Source organism: Morone saxatilis, unplaced genomic scaffold (genome assembly GCF_004916995.1).
Source record: "Morone saxatilis isolate NCDOM2014 unplaced genomic scaffold, NCSU_SB_2.0 Contig4, whole genome shotgun sequence".
NCBI lineage: Eukaryota > Metazoa > Chordata > Actinopteri > Moronidae > Morone > Morone saxatilis.
In genome coordinates this window covers 960,584-979,841 of record NW_023339984.1, presented here as the reverse complement: position 1 = coordinate 979,841, position 19,258 = coordinate 960,584, and the positions used below count along the sequence as shown (strand labels likewise).

At 38.5% G+C, this 19,258-nt stretch overlaps 1 protein-coding gene across 5 annotated transcripts in view; it reads right to left on the bottom strand.

Moving 5' to 3' along the window:
• Nucleotides 1–17,019, bottom strand: part of map4k2 (mitogen-activated protein kinase kinase kinase kinase 2) — a 39,672-nt gene extending 22,653 nt beyond the window's left edge. For 4 of the 5 annotated variants that reach the window (XM_035675503.1, XM_035675502.1, XM_035675501.1 and 1 more), the window contains exons 1-8: nucleotides 16,675–17,019; nucleotides 6,617–6,674; nucleotides 5,620–5,710; nucleotides 5,264–5,328; nucleotides 3,444–3,499; nucleotides 1,263–1,310; nucleotides 1,114–1,156; nucleotides 890–962 (exon numbers count right to left, since the gene is read on the bottom strand). In XM_035675503.1, coding sequence (XP_035531396.1) covers nucleotides 890–962; nucleotides 1,114–1,156; nucleotides 1,263–1,310; nucleotides 3,444–3,499; nucleotides 5,264–5,328; nucleotides 5,620–5,710; nucleotides 6,617–6,674; nucleotides 16,675–16,767 — 527 coding nt within the window. In that variant the 5' untranslated portion in view covers nucleotides 16,768–17,019. The remainder of the gene's footprint in view (nucleotides 1–889; nucleotides 963–1,113; nucleotides 1,157–1,262; nucleotides 1,311–3,443; nucleotides 3,500–5,263; nucleotides 5,329–5,619; nucleotides 5,711–6,616; nucleotides 6,675–16,674) is intronic. The other variant, XM_035675500.1, reaches the window with a different exon arrangement.
• Between the last annotated feature and the right edge of the window lie 2,239 nt (nucleotides 17,020–19,258).

Below are 19,258 nucleotides of genomic sequence, written 5' to 3'. Positions count from 1 at the left end.
CAGCTAAACTCGGACTCAAAACTAAAAAAAATCTACCTTGTGCACTCTCGTTTAGCAAACTCTCATAACACCATTCACCCCTCTTACATTTGTTGCAAACAAGTAGTTCCTGACTGCTCCTATACCCCCCACCGATAATCACCATGAGTTACTCGTTACATCTACCCGTCAGGATTCAGTAACGTACCAACATACACTAAACTCAGCTCACACAAGACCTCTTGCGATTAAAACCACGCCAGCTAAAAACACTGATAAAGCTATCCTCACCTTAAAAATCACTGCTTTCTCCCCACCGCTGTTGACAGACAGCACGGACACCATGAGGGCTGCGAAGCCGTTAGCGTCCAGCTTGTTCTCCCTGCGATAACTTAAGATCCCCAGACCGTCCGTCCTCTGTCTGTCCAACAGCGTGGGAGAAACAGTGATTTTTAAGGTGGAACTACTTTATTCAGTGTTTTTACTGGGTTTTAATCAGGGAGTCTGTTACTACTATTAGTAGTATTTACTACTATACCTACAGTATGTAACGATAACTCATTATTTATACTACATACACTATAGACAGTCAAACTACTTGTTTCTATAAATGTAAGAAATGTAACTATGAAGAAGTTTCAAAGAGGAAGTGCACAAGATAGATTTTTAGATTTTAGTCCGTTTACTGGTTGTGGGAAGTAAAAGAATGTACAAACAGTTTTTTGTGATATATCTGTGATATATATCACTATATTAAATATACAGAAAGGAATATTGTTATAAACTATTGGCTAGTTGCAGACCTCATCCAAAACATACTGACAGCAGTACTGTGTCACAGGCTGAATTCCAGTCTGCATGGTAGTATAAACAGAAGTAGAGTGAGGTCAGGTGAGTCCATTCATCTTACCAGTAGGGAGTTCCTATAAAAGACTTCCTTTTGGCTACAGAGGCGCTGATCTCTGCTGCCACACCAAAATCAGCTAGACACACAGGAGACAGACAGGGTCACACGCTGGCTCAAATCCACTACAGACGGCCTATTTAAGCACACTTGATGAGCGTGAGCAGTTCGATAGGTATTGCAGTGTGCGTGCACGTGTGTATGTGTGTCCAACACAGATCACCACTGACCCAGTTTCACATCTCCTCGCTCTGTCAAAAGGATGTTGGCTCCCTGCAGAGAGAACACACATCGAAGCTCGTGTTCGCACTACAACCCACAGTAAAACACTGCATGATCACAATTATACACTTGACAAAGCTTTAAAGATCTGCCTTACCTTTATGTCTCTGTGCATTTTGCCAGTTTCGTGCAGGTGATACAAACCCTGGAAAAAGCACAGGATGAAAAGGTTATTTTCTCCATACATCTTGTATTATTAGTTAGTCTATGGTTGTCAACTGTGCCTGAATCAGGCCAAGAAAGGTGCCAGTACTCAAATTTAACACAACCCTAACCCTGATTCTTTTGGTGGTTTTTATCAATTTTAACAAGAACATTTTCAGGACTCTTTTTTTTTTCACTCTAACCACCATTCTTAACCAAATGGACACTAGCTAAGGTAGAGTAGGACCAGTTGAAAAAAAAACCCTACTCACCAGGAAGCGGCGGTATGCAATTAGAAGTAAGCGTACTCGTGTGGACAAAAATTAGGGGTGCCTGTACTCGGTACCTGTGAGTACTGGCCCATTTCAGGCACTGGTTGTCAATTACAGTACAGGTGAGAGGCAGATTAAAGCAGTTAGGGGAAGCTGTTAACCAGCCAGTACTCCTGGCTGGAATACGACTTATCTCCAGATTTTCTGTTCATCGGTTTCAGGTAGTTTGATTCAATCCACTGTTAGTTAAGAATATGAACCATGTCAGCACAAGATAAAGTTTGAAAACTATATTCCGATTTGAATTTTAGTGTAATGTATCTCAGAAACTTGACGACTGGGCTGAACAAGCAGGACAGATATTTATTACAAATACAGGTAGTAAAAAAATCTCCAACAATCCCTGAATGGATAGAAATAGTTCAGGACTTGTTCCCTGAGGCACGCCACTAAAAATGTGAAAAATACTGAAAATCTTTTTTAATCTGAAATGAGTTCTTTATATTTTCTGTGTCTTGGTGTTATTTCTTTCTGTACTCAGGCCAACAGAATGGACTGTGGTAGACCTACCCTGGCTTTGCATGAGTCAGAGTCATGGATCATATGTAAGGGCCTTTATGATTTCAGTGGACAATCATGGACACGAAGGACCCACAGACCTTAAAACTTCAATGTTAATTTCCTGTTTTACACAATATCAAGCCTTTCATCTTACCTCTGTTGTCTGTCTGTTTTGTTGTTGTCAAAACCAGAGTTATTATAGTTTTGTGTTTTTCAGCAGTTTTATTTTATTTTGTTTTTAATTTGTTTTTTAGTTCTGTTTCAGTTCATTTCCAGTATGGGTTAGCTAGTTTTTATTGTGTAAAATGTTTAGTTTCAGTATTGTATTAGCAGTGTTCAGTGTTTGTGGCAATTATTCTTTTCCAAAAGATATTGGCTTTGCTTTAAAAAACTTAACCTAAATTCAGATTCCTTCGTGATTGTTAATTTCAGTATAAGTTTTTTGTTATAATACAGGGGGTATTTGTCAGAATAGGCATTACAACACATACATACTGACTGAGTCTCAATAAACAGATGCACCAACGCCTCCTCATGCTGGGTGTGTTGACTAAATTGACTTGAACTACAGACATTATCTGTATATTTTTATTTTATTTCAGTTACCTCAAATGTTTTTTCACACCTCGTTTTAGTTTTTAGTTTAGTTTTGGTGAGCTATAATAACATTATACAAGACAAAGGCTCAGATTTGCATATAATGTAGGACCTGCTACAGGTGGGCAACGTGGATACAATCCTCTAGTATATACAATTCAACAGCATATGTAATATTTATATTGTGATACTGACATACTGTTTATTTCAATATAACAAAAATACCTGATAATTCAAAATACTTTAAACCTTCCAGACAATCCAATGATGCCATAAAACATTCAGGTTAGGCTGCAAAGGATTGCCATGATGAAGCCAAAGGCAATCATCATCATCAGTTTATTTAGATAAGATACCAAAACATGAATAAACTAACTGCATGAGTGAAATATTTCTTCTCCATTGGCCGTTAACAAAGCCAGACAAGACCATCTTGTATCAGTTGTTCTCTGAGATTCCTTCCCTTTTCATTTAAGTGACAGAAGGTCACCCACTAACAGAATACAGACCGTCTGGCAGGCTGTGGATTGTGTTATGCTGCAGCAGCATTTACAAATACGTTATATTTAGTGGTCTGGCGAGGTTAAATACTATTTAGCTCTTCTGTTGCTGGGAAAAACACATGACTCACTCTGTCGGCAGAGTATCTTTAGAGATTTCACAATGCAACAGCAACAAGCTGCCTTTCTCCCAATAAGCCTTACCTGGAGGGTTTCTCTGCACACGTAGGCTATCTGTTTCTCCTTTAATGGGCCCGTCACTGTAAAGAACAGTTTGATTAATAGCTCACACACTCAAGAGGGGCTGAAAAAGAAAGAGCCTGCAGGGATATTTCTAAAAATAGTGTAAAACTGGCTTTTCAGGGTCTGTTTTACAGTAATGTAATGTCAAAATTAATGTGGTGATTACAACAGTCCTTACCCAGAGTCAGATGAGAAGATCTATTTCATGACTGTGTGTCTAGAGATTGGTCCACTAGTGTTTAGCCTAGCTTAGCATAAAGATTGGAATCAGTGGAGGCAATGTTAGCATAGCTGTGTCAACACAAATCCAAAGCTGTCTTCTTTATTAAAGGTTATATGTATGAAATTTACTACAACTAGATGCACTAGAGCACCAGCAACTTACACCAAAACAAATGGGTGCTACAGCCCACCAGACTCCATTGACAAAGCCAGTAATTTAACTTGCAGATAATTGTATAACATACTTCAAACTGGACAGAAACTAAATCACTAAAAACCTCTTTGTTAGTCTTTCCACAGTTTTTCAAACAATCACCAACACTGGTTTGGTCAAAATAACCCCTTAATTCAGAGTTAAATATGGCTGCTATGGTTGCAACCTAATCCCTGTGCTGGTCAAAGTGTGTCCACTAAAAGTGCTTGCTTTTGACACTGAGAGGCTGAGATTGTTATTCTAAGTGTCTGACAACATTAATGAAAGGATCCCTACAAAGATAGACCTTTAGTTTCACCAGAAACAGCCGTAATATTGCTATCACTCGCCAACGGACTCCGTAGACAAAAAACGCAAATTTTACCTCGCATATCATTGTAACAACATAACTTCAAGTGTACAGAAACAAAATTAAACTCTGTCTTAAAACTGTCTTTGTTAGTCTTTTCACTGTTACAACAATCACAAACTTTGGTTTGCTGGAAATAAATCCTTAATTCACAGACGTAGAGGAGAAAAACAGCAGTTTCAGTTGATCTACTCAAAGCCAGCAGTTGTACATATTGAGACTCACATGCACTAACATGCACATGAAGCCGGACTGGAGAAGTAAACTATGCTCAGGGTTCAAAACAGGGATCGTAGCTGTCAAGTCAGCTAATTAAAAAGAAGCTATACCCTGTTTGTTTGTGTCTGCATTCACTTGTTAACCGCTACAAATATATATGATTCAAATTTCAAAAAAAATTCAAATGTATCTTTTGTAGGGTAGTATAGAGCTAGCAAAAGGGGTAGCCCAAGGCTCCCAACTGGGAACACAAAAGAAGTTTTCCATTCTTCCTGATGTGCCAACATGACATAAATGTAATATTTGCACCTTGCTCTAGGTAAGAAATATTTCCACTTATTCTTTAAATCAGGGGTTTTCAAAGTCTGAGAAGTTGGGAAAAAGACGTCCCCCTTAAGTCTGAGACATACTTGCTTTAACTGGCTGCCTTGTATATCCTGCATTTGTTTAGACCGTTGGTTGTGCACAACCTCAGAAAGCAACACGAACATGTCTACAACACAAAACGCGGGTCTAAACAGCAAGTCTCCAGCTTTAGTTGACCTGCTTGGTTTCGCTCAATCGCTAGATGTCTATAGGATCATAATTACCTTATTTGATCCTATAGAAACTCAACAATTGAGCCACAATAGCCTAATTTGTCCTAAGGCATTTATTAGTTTCTGACTCTGGAGAAGTGGGAAAAACTGTAAAATTCCCCAAAAATCTTCACACACATTTAGGCTATACTATGTGATCTTTTGACAATGAATGTAATAACATTTATTGTATTTATACCATGATACATGTCCTGAAGTGACCCTCCGCCGCAGTACTCCATGCAGATCCACAGCTTGGTGTTCCTAGAGAGACACACACAACCTTTATCTCAGTGTTTGACATGTGCAGTGCTCATTCTCCAGGGCAGGGATTGTGAAAGACAACACGGAAGCACTCAGTATTAAAAGGAAACACTCCCTAATATTCTGACTCTTATGCATGCATCCAACAGTCTCACTCAGCACTAGAAAGAGTGGGAGAGGAATCCAGCAGCAGTGTGGGGAACATAAAAGTCAAATTCCACATATTTCAGTCCACCAACAATCCCAGGAATTCCACAAATGTGAGGTGGACGGGCTGAAAACACACAGCACCTGTGGTAGCTGCCGAAGTAGGCCACAATGTTTTTGTGCTTGCACTCCTTCATCATCGTGATCTCCTGCTGGATGGATGTGATGTCATCCCCTGAACAGACAAACAGGTTAGTAAGTGTCTGCTGTAGGAAGGAAAATTACAGACCAGTAAAGCATAGGGTGAGACTATGAGTACTGGTATGTACGGCTGATAAACTATTCACTTAACATCATCTATTCACGTATTGATTTATATTTATTAGACAGAGGAGTGTCAGCATTACATTCAAAAACACTTCATGCTGTCTGAAGTATTTAGTGTAACAGGAAGCATCTAGTTCATTTGAATCAGTCATAGAACCTGGAAAAGTACCAGTATATTTTATACATGTTTACAGGGTTTTTCCTAAATAAATAAATTCAGTAAACTTTTGAATGTATTCTTGCACAGAATGAGGACAGTGGATGTTGCCTCCTATCACATTGAAATTACTTTATGAGTGGGTGAGTATGGACAGAAGCAACCAGCAACTCTTTTAATGTATATCTGAGCATGTCAGTATTGTTTTAAGATAGACTATGATAAAATCATTTTAAAATCAAATTAAGAATAAGGAAACTTAAACTGTTTGCTGTCTTGCCAAAAGTAAGGACCCTATGAGAATAACAATAATAAAAATAAATGTGTGTGACACTGTACAGTATCAATTTGAGGTATGTCAGATTGTGTGATGAATGGTAGTTGAATTGCAGCTACAAAGTCAACTGAAAAAAATCTATATCCAAGCTCCAAGCACAAAAAAGAAACCGCTAAATGTGTCCTGTCCTTAGAAACTGATATTGATCTTCTCTTCTGGCTGACTGACAAAGACATAGTTCCCAAAAATGTTAGACTCTCCGTAAATTCAAATTCAGTTCAAATTTAAATTAAAATAATAAAAAATAATCAACCTTTAAATGCTGATTTGCAAATGATCAGTTGTGAGCATGTTGCGTAAAGTTTGGACAGTTAACATACCAGGGTCGAGCTTGACAATCTTGATAGCTGCCAGTTCAGATGTCCTGATGTTGCGAGCCTGAAAGGGAAGGAAAATACATGACAATCTATGTAATAAATCCATATACATACATTACATACCATTACAAACATATGCAAACATTATCCGCTTTTTTTATACAGTGTAAAACCAGGTAAGTTAATTTAATTAAAACAATTGTTGAAACTGATAACATCAAAACTTTGAAGTAACACTAACTCAATTTTGTTAGTTAAAAGCATTCTTGATTCAGCAGCTTTTACTAGTAATTTTAAGTGACACTGACTTTATTTTCTAATCTTTTTTTGTATCGTGAAAACAACCTAGTAAAAAGTACTTCATGAGGAATGTTTCTGTAACTTACTAAACTAGTTAGTGTTGCTTAAAATGTTCAATGTAATCAGTTTCAACAATTTATTTGAGTTAAAATAATGGATCGAAGGATATGCCAAGACTCAAATAGCAGGGTTTGGATTACCACGGGTCGTTCTCATGAAAGGCAGACACCTCAGTCAAGCCCTTATCAGACTAGCCTCCTGGTACGTCACAAAGGCAGAATTTACGACTCCATTTACACCTAGCATTAACATATGATTAATGATGTTTTCATAGATGATCTGTCTTGTACTACTGTCAGGATATAGTGCAAGTTTCAGTCAATATGACAAAAAAAAACCTTTTATAAATGACCTACTGCAGCTTTAAGATTCACCTATTAATACTAGGTGTAAATGCAAAGGGCCATAGATCAGACCACTACATAGATATCCAGATGTTAATACAGTATCATGTGGAAATATGACCTAACTTTACACTTTCCAGACCCAGTCAGCTTCCTTAATAGCAAACAGCATCACTTCATCAACATCCAGATTATCAGATTATACCAGATTCAAAGTGTAACCTGCAGCTCAGTGGCTGGGTGTACACACAACTATTTTAAGCAGCGGATGTGTGTCTTATTGGTACTTGCAAATATTATTTTGCTTCATGCATAAACTAATGCTAATATTCCTCTTTCTCAAGTCAATCAAGATCAACTTTAGCTCCTTACAACTCCAGTCAACCCACAGAGATATAGATTGCAGTGTTGCAGTGTTGACGGATATAATGTACGTCACATGCATGCCGGTGTTACGATAGAGCTCACTATTGTAGTGATAGAGCTCACTATTGTGGTTTTGAAAGCCTTGGTGATGTGCCCTCACACAGCTGGTATCAAGCTGCTCTGTGCTCCAGATGAGGCATACATACTGTGTTTTTGCACAACAGTGAAAAATGGCATCACATTTCTTCACACAATAACCTCAGAGGACATAACAACAACAGCATCCAAGAACCAAAACCAAAAATGCAGCAGCCATTAGACAATAACTATTTACAAGACTTTCAGCTAGACTGTAACAAGCACATTTAGTGAGAATGATTAAGTTCAACATGTTTTTATTATTTATTGGCTTGGGGGATTCTGGCATCAATTAGTTGGTTAGTTGGTCTGATAGCTCTTTTAATATTGAACATATTCTGCAGATAATTTAAGATGGCTACGGTCTCCTGCATGACTTCAACATTGCTATTAATTCTATTTTTATGTAGAGATGTTCTGATACCATTTAATGCTTCCTGATAGCTAAACTTTGCATGTCAGTTGATACAGAGTACTGATAAAAATACTTAAATATATCTATATATCATTATTTTTAAACTTCTAACCCTGTATGACTGCTATTGTTGTACGTTCTGGCTCATGTTACACCCTTCGTAAAACATTACCAAATACAATGAATAAATGCCATAAAAACTACTTTTATTATATAGTTTGAGTCAAGTTGCTGACGTTTAGCTATCTCTGGCTAATGTTACACTGTAAAACAGTGCCCAGTGGCAGCACAGTGCACATAAGCAGCCTTACTCTGTGTGGCTAGTACTTGTTGCCTTTATTAGTCTGTGCTGGTTAGATTGGTTAGGGTTATGGTAAGAATATTAAGGTAAGCCAATCTGAGTCAGACTAGGGTGGGTCATGACTTTGCAATCCTGGGGAAAAAAATAGTGAACAGGACATTGCTGGGAAGTAGCAGAGTCCTGTTTCAGGGCTAATAAATGACGTGGTATCAGATCAGTGCATAGACTCAATCCAGTAGGCTATTTCAGGTCATAATGAAGGCTTACGATACTGGTATCGGAACAACCCTACTTTTGTGAATGATACTTGAAAAGCACTCTTACTCATTACTCATTACTACTATTACTCTGCCATAGGTTGGGCTTGGGTCGGGTGTGGATATAATTAAATATATTTAATATTTTATTAATAATGTATGCAACTGTAATTAATGAGTTAATTTGTTATTTATTCATTTTGATATTAATTTGTACTATATTATATGCACAATGTAGTTTACTTTACTTGTAATAAACGTTTTAATTTTTAAGCAGAAATTTGGGTTCTGGTCTGTTAGGGCACAGTTCAGGCTTTTCAGGCTTGCATCAATCCAGGCCAGGTTTTTTGGGCCAGATCAACGCTCTAATTTACTCACTAACACTCAACTTCTCACGTACTCAACAACGCACATTTACAAACATGCACTTACATATGAACATTCACTTGCCCATGTTCAGAAGGCTTTTGTCAAGTAAAAAGAAGAAAGCAACAAATCTGTGCAGTTACTAGAGCTTATAAATCAAATGTGGCAAATACGAATATACAAATATTCTTGCATTAAGTCCATTGCTGTTTGATCCATCACACACTAAATTTTGGAAACTAAGAGACTGAAGACATTAAGTCCTGGTTGGAGCTCTGCCACCTGCCTGCTCCATCAGGATAACAAAACCTGGGCATAAATTCAACTCCGCAGTATGCTATCTTGACGATGAAGGCCTTATAATTAGTTTAGCCTGCTGTCTTGCCTTGGCTTTAACCTTGCACTGATGCCACAGACAGGGCGAATAGTACTGGCAGAGAGCTCTTTCCTGTTGGCACCCCCAGACAAGCCAGTCAGATAGACTGATAGCAGCATCCATTACTTTGACTGTGTGATAAAAAGTAACTTTTCATTTTCAATTCATCATCTGCGATTCATGAAAATCGACAACAGATTTACTAGCAATCTGGACTGCTCTTTGTTAGGACAAATTCCATAGAAAGCAAAACAAAATGGATCAAATGGCAAATAATTCGAACTAGATTCTTTTAAAGGACCAGTCAAACTAGTCCATTAGCAATCCTAATCAGTTCACACAGTCAGGGTAAACCTGTGTGACTCAAGTTTTTTCAGAGGTTATGGAGGATGTTGTCTGGAAGCAGCTATACTATGTTTTTAACTTCCTCAGTTCTTCCTGGGAACATCAGTCATCTGCACTCGACTACTGCACTGACGTCAGACGGACTGATTTTCACTCTAGGCATCCACAACAAACGAGGCAGCCACCAACGGGATCAACAGGTCTCCTTAACATAAGCTGTTGCTTGGCTCGGTTGACTTCCTGTTTTCTTTCCTGTTCTACCGCACCACTTCCTGTGACTGCAGTGATAGTAACGTCTCTGAGATGGTTTGGCCTGAAATAACAGTCATTTGGGGTTACATAATGGGGGAAGAGAGAGCGGAAGCTTAACTGCACTTTTTGTTTAGGCACACAAATGACATACAGTCTACGGCCAAACTGTAATTTCTTCATAATGGGCCAACACCTGTTCATATTGAATGCACTTGTACAGCATGGGGCATGAATGGCCTCTGAAACAAACATGACTGTTGATGTGAAATGTGGTCTTGTGCTTGTTATTTTGAACTCATTAAAGTAAGAATATGTGACCTTTAGACTTGTGAATAACAAATGATAAATGTTTCTAAAAGGAAAAGTTGAATTCATAAGCATAAGTAAAAGACACTGTGTTTTTGAAGTTTTGCTGCTACAGTCTTAATTAATCTAGTTTGACCAGTAGCTTATGGTGGCCTGGCAAGATGGATTCTCACAGGATCTCGCCATTTGGAAGTAAAATCCCATTTATATTCTGAATAGAGGAATTTGATTATTAGCCATAATGTTGTAACCATCCAAGCTAGACTGTGAAAACAATGGTACATGCTCCCGTAGAAGCCACTAGTCCGTATGATATCAAATATCCTTGTTTTTAGGAAAACATGGTATATTTGCGATCTCACAGAGAAGTACAACAGTACTAGGTAGCTAAGATTGACTAAAAATCCCATTTATATTCTAAAAAGAGGATTTTGTTTATTAGCCATAATGTCGTAACCATCCAAACTAGACTGTTTGCATCCATGGACAGGAATTAGTATAGTATATGCATGGGGGACAAATTGCAGATCTCCAAACATAGTTCTGCTTTAACCACCGCTCTAAATCACTGCACAAGTATGCTAAAGTATACTCAACCACAAGTGATAACAATGATACTGATGCTTCATCCTGCACCACATTAGCAGTGGTGAAGCTAACCCTGACCATGGGTTAAACTGACAGCAAGCAAAACAGATGTGCTTTAAACACAGTCTGCCTTTTTAGACATGCAGAACTGCAGACAACATGGCCACTCACTTGCATTCAGGCGTTTCTTTCTGTGTGACTTTCTGACTCAGTGCTATTATTTCGGTTAACTAGTCAGCCACCAATATCTATAATATCTATAATAGGCTGCCACTTGATGTGATGATCAATTTTGTTGAAAAGACAGCATTTTTGTAATAATTAAAACAGTTAAAGATGTTTATTTACCATTTATGCACAGTCCTGTGTACCAAGAGTATGTGCAAGTCTAACTAGCACCAGCAGTAAACAATGTAATGAAAGCCTACTGACATGTTACAGTGGAGTTCCCCATTTCAGTCAGGTTTTAGCAAAGACAAACACACTATGCCAATATGATGACAGATAAATCCTGACCATGTTTCCCCCCAACAACATGTAAAATGTAATACAACTACCCACTGCAATGACTCTCTACAAGTTCTACAAGTTGTGTGTGTGTGTGAGAGTTTGTGAGTGGGAGAGCAAAACTAAGCAAAGACATGGAAAGTGTTCAGAACTGTGCAGTGATTCTGCATTGGGAAATTAAGTTCTTTTGATTTCTTGTTCATTTTCCAGTTATTAATTAATATTCTTAAATGAAATTTTTAAAGAATAGTTAGAAAAAATTGTGATCAGAAACATTATTTCGTAAGGCCGTGTCAGAGAAAATGTATAAATACTGGGAAATAAGTTGTATATTACCATAAGGCTTCAAAGTAAAAAAGAAAAAAATGTTTTCATTCATTTTTTAATTTTTGCCATAATCTTAAAGCAGCTGATGACAGGATGTAGTTAGCCAAGCCTAGAATAAAGACTGGACGTGGTGGAAACTTGAAAAGCTAGAAAGCTTGAAAGCTTGTGATATAATAGTATTTTTAGCCTCTCTAGCACCAGTACTGTATGAGCCGCCAAGTCTCATGGCTAATGATCTTAATGTGTGACCCATCATTTAGAGTGCCACCATGACACACAATGAACTGCTCCTGTCAGGTTTGGGTGTCATTTCACCAGAATCACAGAACAAAGGTTTCTTTCCAACAATAAAACAGGAAGAGATGAATCATAGAGACGGCAGATATACTTGCTGTATTCTTGGGAAAATGAATGCCCCATGAATACTGGCACTGATATCAACCATCTACATTTGCAAGTGCATTCAATTTACTCTAACTAAACTAAACATCCAAGAAAATTCTTGTTCATCTTTTTTCTTCTTCTTTTGTGGCCAAAAGAATAACAAAAGAAAATCTGAACAAACTTTCTACATTTTGAGATGGCTGGTTGCAGCTAGCTGGCTAAGATTAGCTTGTTTGCTCGCTAATGTTATCACTACCAAGATACTATCTGAGTGGATGCTAGTTGGCTTACGTTAGATTTCTAAATTACTTCACCAGCTAAAATGATCCATGATACTAACTTATATATTAGAACAAACGTGCTGATTTTAGCCAGCAATAAATGAGAACAGTACAAAGCAAAGGTGTCTAACAAACAACGTCCGTTTTAGCAAGCATATTGTGTTGATTCTGGCAGCCCCTGTGGATTAAAGCAGTAGTGTTTCCACTGCCTGTCTGACTGATTACAATCCGAGCGACTCTGACCAGGTGGTGGGCATTAAGAATAACTATATAGACATAGCCAATCTTCTCACTGTTGGTTGGTTTGTTATGTAGGTCATACAGAGGCATCAGTATTAAATTGAAACTCCCTGTAGTACATTTAAGAGAGAAATGTTACTTTATTAATATTGTTATTGTTTATTTTATTATTACTATTTTTGGAAATGTAACTTCCACTTTAAGTGCATGACCAGACCGAAGTCAGACCACTTGAGGACATCTTGACCAGCTGTGGCTGGTCCGAGCCGCAGGAGGACATGGATCAAGATTAATAAGAGGGTTACACACATGAGCTCTGAGCTGAGCGTCTCGCTGAACAACGGCAGTGTAATTGGAGTCCACTGAAAGCCCACGCAGTCACATGTCCGGAGGTTTCACCCCTGACTTCTGCAGTTGCAGCTCCGGCAGCAGCAGTGGGAGTGATAATGTGCTATTGTCTGTTCCCATTCACAGCAGACACACTGGCTGCAATATGTCCAAATGTTACAGTAACGCAAATGTCAAAGTCAGCTGAATACTGCTCATGTACAGTATGTAAGAGCATCTTGGTTTTGTTGTACGTACTACTGCTAAATGTATATTTAAAGCTGCACTAATCAATACTTATATGAATTATGGGTAAATTAATGTGTAAGAGGTCGCTTGTAGTGATGAACCCACAGATAATTATCACCAACACCACTACCAGGAGCATTTCAGAAGCGAGCGTTTTACCCGACAGATTAACTTGCAAAGATTTTATTGATCTGGTCAATTTTCTATGAAGAAGTAGGATATGGGGTTAAATTGTTTCTTTTGTCTGTTTTTACATTTGGGCTGACAAATTAAGCCAACAAGGAAGTAAAAAAAAAACTGAAAATGTAAAAAAAAAAGTAAAACACAGAAGTACCAGTTTCTCTAACAGCCACTTGAGGCTGGCTCCAGCAGTGAGTCAATCTCCATAAGGCCCCATATTAAAATGTCCAACTTTACAGCAGAAATATGTTTACAGCCTGGCACAAAAGACACTTCTGGTCTCTATAGCTAATTTCACCGTTCATGACAACTGTACGGGGAGTGACTTTTATATAACTCACCCCTTCAAATTATATTAAGGCTTAAAGTTATGCCTAATTAAGGGTGTGGACGCTTTGAGTGACAGGTGGGTGTCACCGCAGGTGGCTGTTTTCAGTAACCAGCCTTCATTGAGCCCACCGACGCTTCACCTCTTTGCGCCTTTGGATACGGATAAATTTGTGGAGACCAAAGCAGAGCAAAAAGAGAGGGAATTCATCATTCATCAAGTGGACACATTCACAACTCCAAATGAATGCTAATGTTGCTCTGTGTCTGCTGGATGAGAATTAGAACCTGCTAACAGGTACTTTTATAAGGTGATAATCTGACAACACTGTGTTTACAGTTTGTTTTGCTGCCCCCAGTGGCCATTATTATCAATTGCAACTTTAAAAGAGTTATCCACCAATTTAGCATTCATCTTAACAATGTCTACTCACAGTGGACAGAGCCTAAAATATAATCTCTTTTATTCCAGACATTCTTCTTCCTTGTCAAACACTAACTCCTACATCACCCAAAATGCAACTCAAACACTGACAATGACCACTGACAAAGATGGTTGTTTATTGTGGAAACTCAATCCCAGATCATCAAATACAGATGCTGGGAATGAGAGTCAACAATCAACTATCTTCAAGCCTCCAACACAAAGAATCTTTTGATCTTTCTTGGCTCTGATTGGTTGTTTCCATTCAAACCCGGTGGATTCTTGCAAATACCATTAGGAGCACTAGGAGGAACCAGAGGAACCTGAATTTTTCACAGATTATCTGTCTCGTGGACTACTGTCAGGATATAGTGAACTTTTCAGCAAATATGACAAAAAGTGTTTTGTATAAAAATGACCTACTGCAGCTTTAATGCTGTATGACCATTATATTCTGTTCATGCCCCCAGCAGATGAGACAAGGAGCACTGAAGCTGTCCTGGAGGCCTTAATAACAATATTGGTTTTTACTTTCACGTGTCACCTATGTGTATGCAGGCTGAGCAGCTGAACGTTCAGCCTAGAATGTAACATGCTTGCGTCTGTCATGAACAAACCACTGAAAACTTACTAAAAACGCTTCACTTCCTGTGCCACACTAAAGTTCTCATGGTAAGAAAACACAAGAGGCTGTACAACAGGTTTAATCTGTAAAGAATCCAGCTCTACAGCATGCAGCAGAAGGGAAGGGACATGTATGAACAGAGGTGTCCCCCATGTTTCAGGCGTGGGGGGATAAAAAAAGAAACAATACAAATTCTTGTGCTGCTGCTGCAGGATGCACAAGGCACCGGGGCGGGTTAACAGCACAGGATGTTTGCATCCTGACGCTCAAACCGGCAAGTGGAAAGAGACGACATGAGTCAGTTGTACATAAACTGGGTTATATACTGTGATTTAATACATGTGGTTGCTATGCTGTTAACCTCTTAAAAATAAGAACTTAAATTTGTCTGCAAATAACGCTTATTCTCTTGATCAAATGCCATTTACAGTTTCTCAGAGCCCACGGTGATGCCTTCAGTTTGCTTGTTTTGTCCAACCAACAGTCCAGAACCTTAAGCTTGAAAAATGAATGAAGATTATCAAAATAGCTGCCGATTCATTCATCGACTAACTGTTCAATCCACTGATCGAGGGTTTATGCAGGTTCCAACAGGGTTACATTTAAGACTTTTTAAGACCCTGTGATCATTATCAGGTACTTTAATTCTGGAATTTGCCAAAAACGGACTCTTCTGTCTGGTTATTTTATCTATAAACTGTTGATTCTCCAGGAAATTTGATATTAGGGGTGTAAGAAAATATCATACCGCGATATTTTGTTTTGTGATTGTATCGATCGTCAAAAACAGTGTATTGATCTTTGTGTTTCAGTGGTGTTGTTGGTAACTTTTACAAAAATTACCCCTTGTCATATTTGCTGAAACTTTCATCATATCCTGATAGTAGCAGATTCACAGATTATCTGTCTCATGAACTACTGTCAGGATATAGTGAAAGTTTCATAACACATGACAAGAAGTAATTTTTTATAAAATAATACCTACTGCAGCTTTGAGATAAATACAAACGCAGATCCCACTATTCCGGTTGCATAAAAATGGATTTTAGTCAGATTTTATGGCTGTGTGTTCTTTGACAATTTTCTTCAAATTAGATTTCTTTAAATTGCAATATATCGCAGTATATTGCATCGCAACTCCTGTATCGTGATACATATCATATCGTCAGATTTTTGCCAATACACAGCCCTATTTGATATATTATGCCATATATCAGTGTGATATATAATAACAGTATGATAGGAGATGTTATAAATATATAAATATAAATATGAAAACAACATCAACCTGTGGCACAGCTGATGCAACAGGCTGGCACTGTGCTTTGTAAGAGACCTGCCTGTGTACAGGAGATCCAAGGGTTGAAAGGGTTAACAGGCTTTAATGTAAAGACAAAATGGAGCACACACACATTTTAATTCCATCTCCTTTATACTGACTATTTCCTAGAGAGCCCTCACATTAATTTTAGTCTTTTTTTGTGTATTTTTACACACTGTGAGCATTATGTTGACAGTGTGTACTCTGATTTGAACCCTTCAGAGACAATAGGAATCTCAGTCTTGATAAACCTTTTGCCTCAGGTCATCAAAAACCTCTCCCATGCAGCACTTTACTGGCTATATTCTCCAAACACACACTTTCACCTTGATGGCAGGAAGTGAAATAGCCTGCAGTGTGTGTGTGTGTGTGTGAGAGAGAGAGTGTGTGCAGTGAGAGAAGCTTTGTTCATGGACTAAATCTTTCCGTCTGCAGCAAATGTTCTCCCCACTCACCTTGAACACATCTCCGTAGGTGCCGCACCCAATCCGGTGGACTAACTCGTAGTCATCCAGAGGGTCCAGGAATGACACCCCTATCCTGTCCATGTTTGGAGACACCTCTGGGTGCTGCGGGTGAGCCTGGCGGGCTTTCTACTCACACATCCCAGCTGTTGCAGTCGAAGGAGAAAGCAGCAGCAACTCTATGTGACTGCCCGGCTGAGCAGCGGGTAATGGGGACTAATTGGAGCCGACTAATTGCTGGAGTATCGATCCGGGCGCTCACTGACAGGACTGACACACAAACACACACACTGACAGAGTCTGTCTGTGCGAACGGTCCCGACTGGAGCTCGATCACATCACGCATGAGCGAAGACACTACACTGTAAAAAATGTCTAGCGCGGTCGTTTACATCTGGAGAGTTTTTTTAATCATGTGTCCAACCTCAAAGTTTTTGCTCGTGTTCTTTTTTTCTGCCCAAAAAATCATCAGTCATAAAAAACAAAAATACAATACAAAAATACTACTACTACTACTACTACTACTACTAATAATAATAATAATAATAATTAGAACTTGAAAAAACTATGAGAAGAAAATATACAGTAATTGCTAATTGTGCTAATAGCAGCTATGGTGAACAATATATGGAAGAGTGTGAGTATTTTAATCACCATAAACTAATTTCATAAACCAGTCTTCATTTAAAGGATTTAGTGGCATCTAGTGGTGAAGTTACAGATTGCAACTAACTGAACATCGTTGCCATCTGTATTTGACTTCACTCTGGCACACTGTGCCTAGAGTATGGATAATTAATGATTATGGATCCTATATATTTTACCTCACAAAAATGAAATAGTATGAACATTTATTTATGTTATACTTTTTTGTATGTTTTTTTGCTGGAAACATATGGTGGGTCAACTTTGGCCACAAAGCCCCACTAGGCAGCTCTGGTGTAGGAGAAAGTACAGTGGCTGCGAAACTCGAGAAAAACACCAAAGGGCCAGTCTAGAGCCATTGTTTGGTTTGTCCGTTCTGGGCTTCTGTAGATCAACGTGGCAGACTCGCCAGAAGAGGACCTGCTGCCTCTGTAGAAAAAAACAGCTCATTCTAAGGTAACAAATACAAAAAAAATCTGGTAATTATACATTAATGAAAACATACCTATTAATATTATATTCCATTTCTGACAATAGATCTTCCTAAATGTTAAATGTTGGACCTTTAAGTTTGTACAGAACAAACATGAGAGAAAAAATTAGGCCTTAATTCCATTAAATGCATCTCTAGTTGAAGTAGTGCAATGTGAAAGCAACTCTGTCTGCAAGTCCTTGGTGGTTATTGCGTAGGAACTTGATCCTCTCCCATCGGAGGATCATGTCTGTGGTGCTGCTTCTGAAAGTTGTGCAGCACACTGAATCAATGATCACCTTTTGGCTTAAAATAAATTACAAATTAATTTTTTCCATACTTCACTCAACCGACCCTGTAGTGCTGATATGAGCTCTGCTTTTGTGGGAAGTGACTAACAGGTTACTCTGACCGTGAGTCCACTCTGAAACTGAGCACACACTCTGTACTGTTTCTGTGCTCCTCAGCAGCAGGAATTGATGGACACATCATCTATCTATACAGCCAATCACTGAAGTGCCTATATTCATCGATCTGCACTGTATAGTTGGCTTGGCCAGCAGCATCAGGAAACTCCAATGAAATACTGCAGATACCAAAAACCTATAAGTGATCCAAAATAATTCAATGGGTTACTTCTATCAACATGTGCATGATAGATAATAGTCTATGAACTCCCTCACAAACAGAATTAAACAGAAGTTAAACCAACCTCTTTGAAGGATTTATTTAGGTTAAAGTTCGTCCTACAGTTAGGCTTAGTTTAATGCAACACAGACTAAATCTCTGACTATTTTAAGTCTGTGCAAGTTGCTTTGCGTTAGGACAGCTCACTCAGGCATTTTAGGTTGGGACTAGGGTTATGCCTCGTCTGTGAAACCAGCCCACAAACTCAGAATTTTATTATTAGTTAGTTATTTAAAAAAAAAATATTGACCATTGATCATTTTAACTTTTTTTGAAAACGATTTTTTTCTTTGTGGTAGGAATGAGCTTACTATGCACCATTTATAATTTATGGTCTCACATCATATCACATCCATGTCCCACCTTCTATATACATGCAGCACCGTTCACATTTGACTCATTCAAAAGAGCCTGCTGTCACCAGTTGGTTTCATAGACATCCCTGCTGAACCACCGTTACATGACAGAAATACTGGTTTCAATTTCAGTTTTTTTCTGCACTCCCTTACTCTGGTTCTTCCTTATTTGTCAACTGAATGCACTGCCCAGTCCTTTATGCACTGACCTCCCAGAAAATTGTTACGAATTAGGTTAGATGTGCCTCTGTGAGATCAGAGAGGTGGACCACTGCTTTCCTACTGGAGAACAAGGCACACCTCCCACTGCAGTGCACCCTGTTCACATGCATATTTTTTACAGTGTATGGCCTCTCACAGCTCAGTCACCTGTGAACCCTTACATATCGAATACACACCATCAGACCTCATTGCG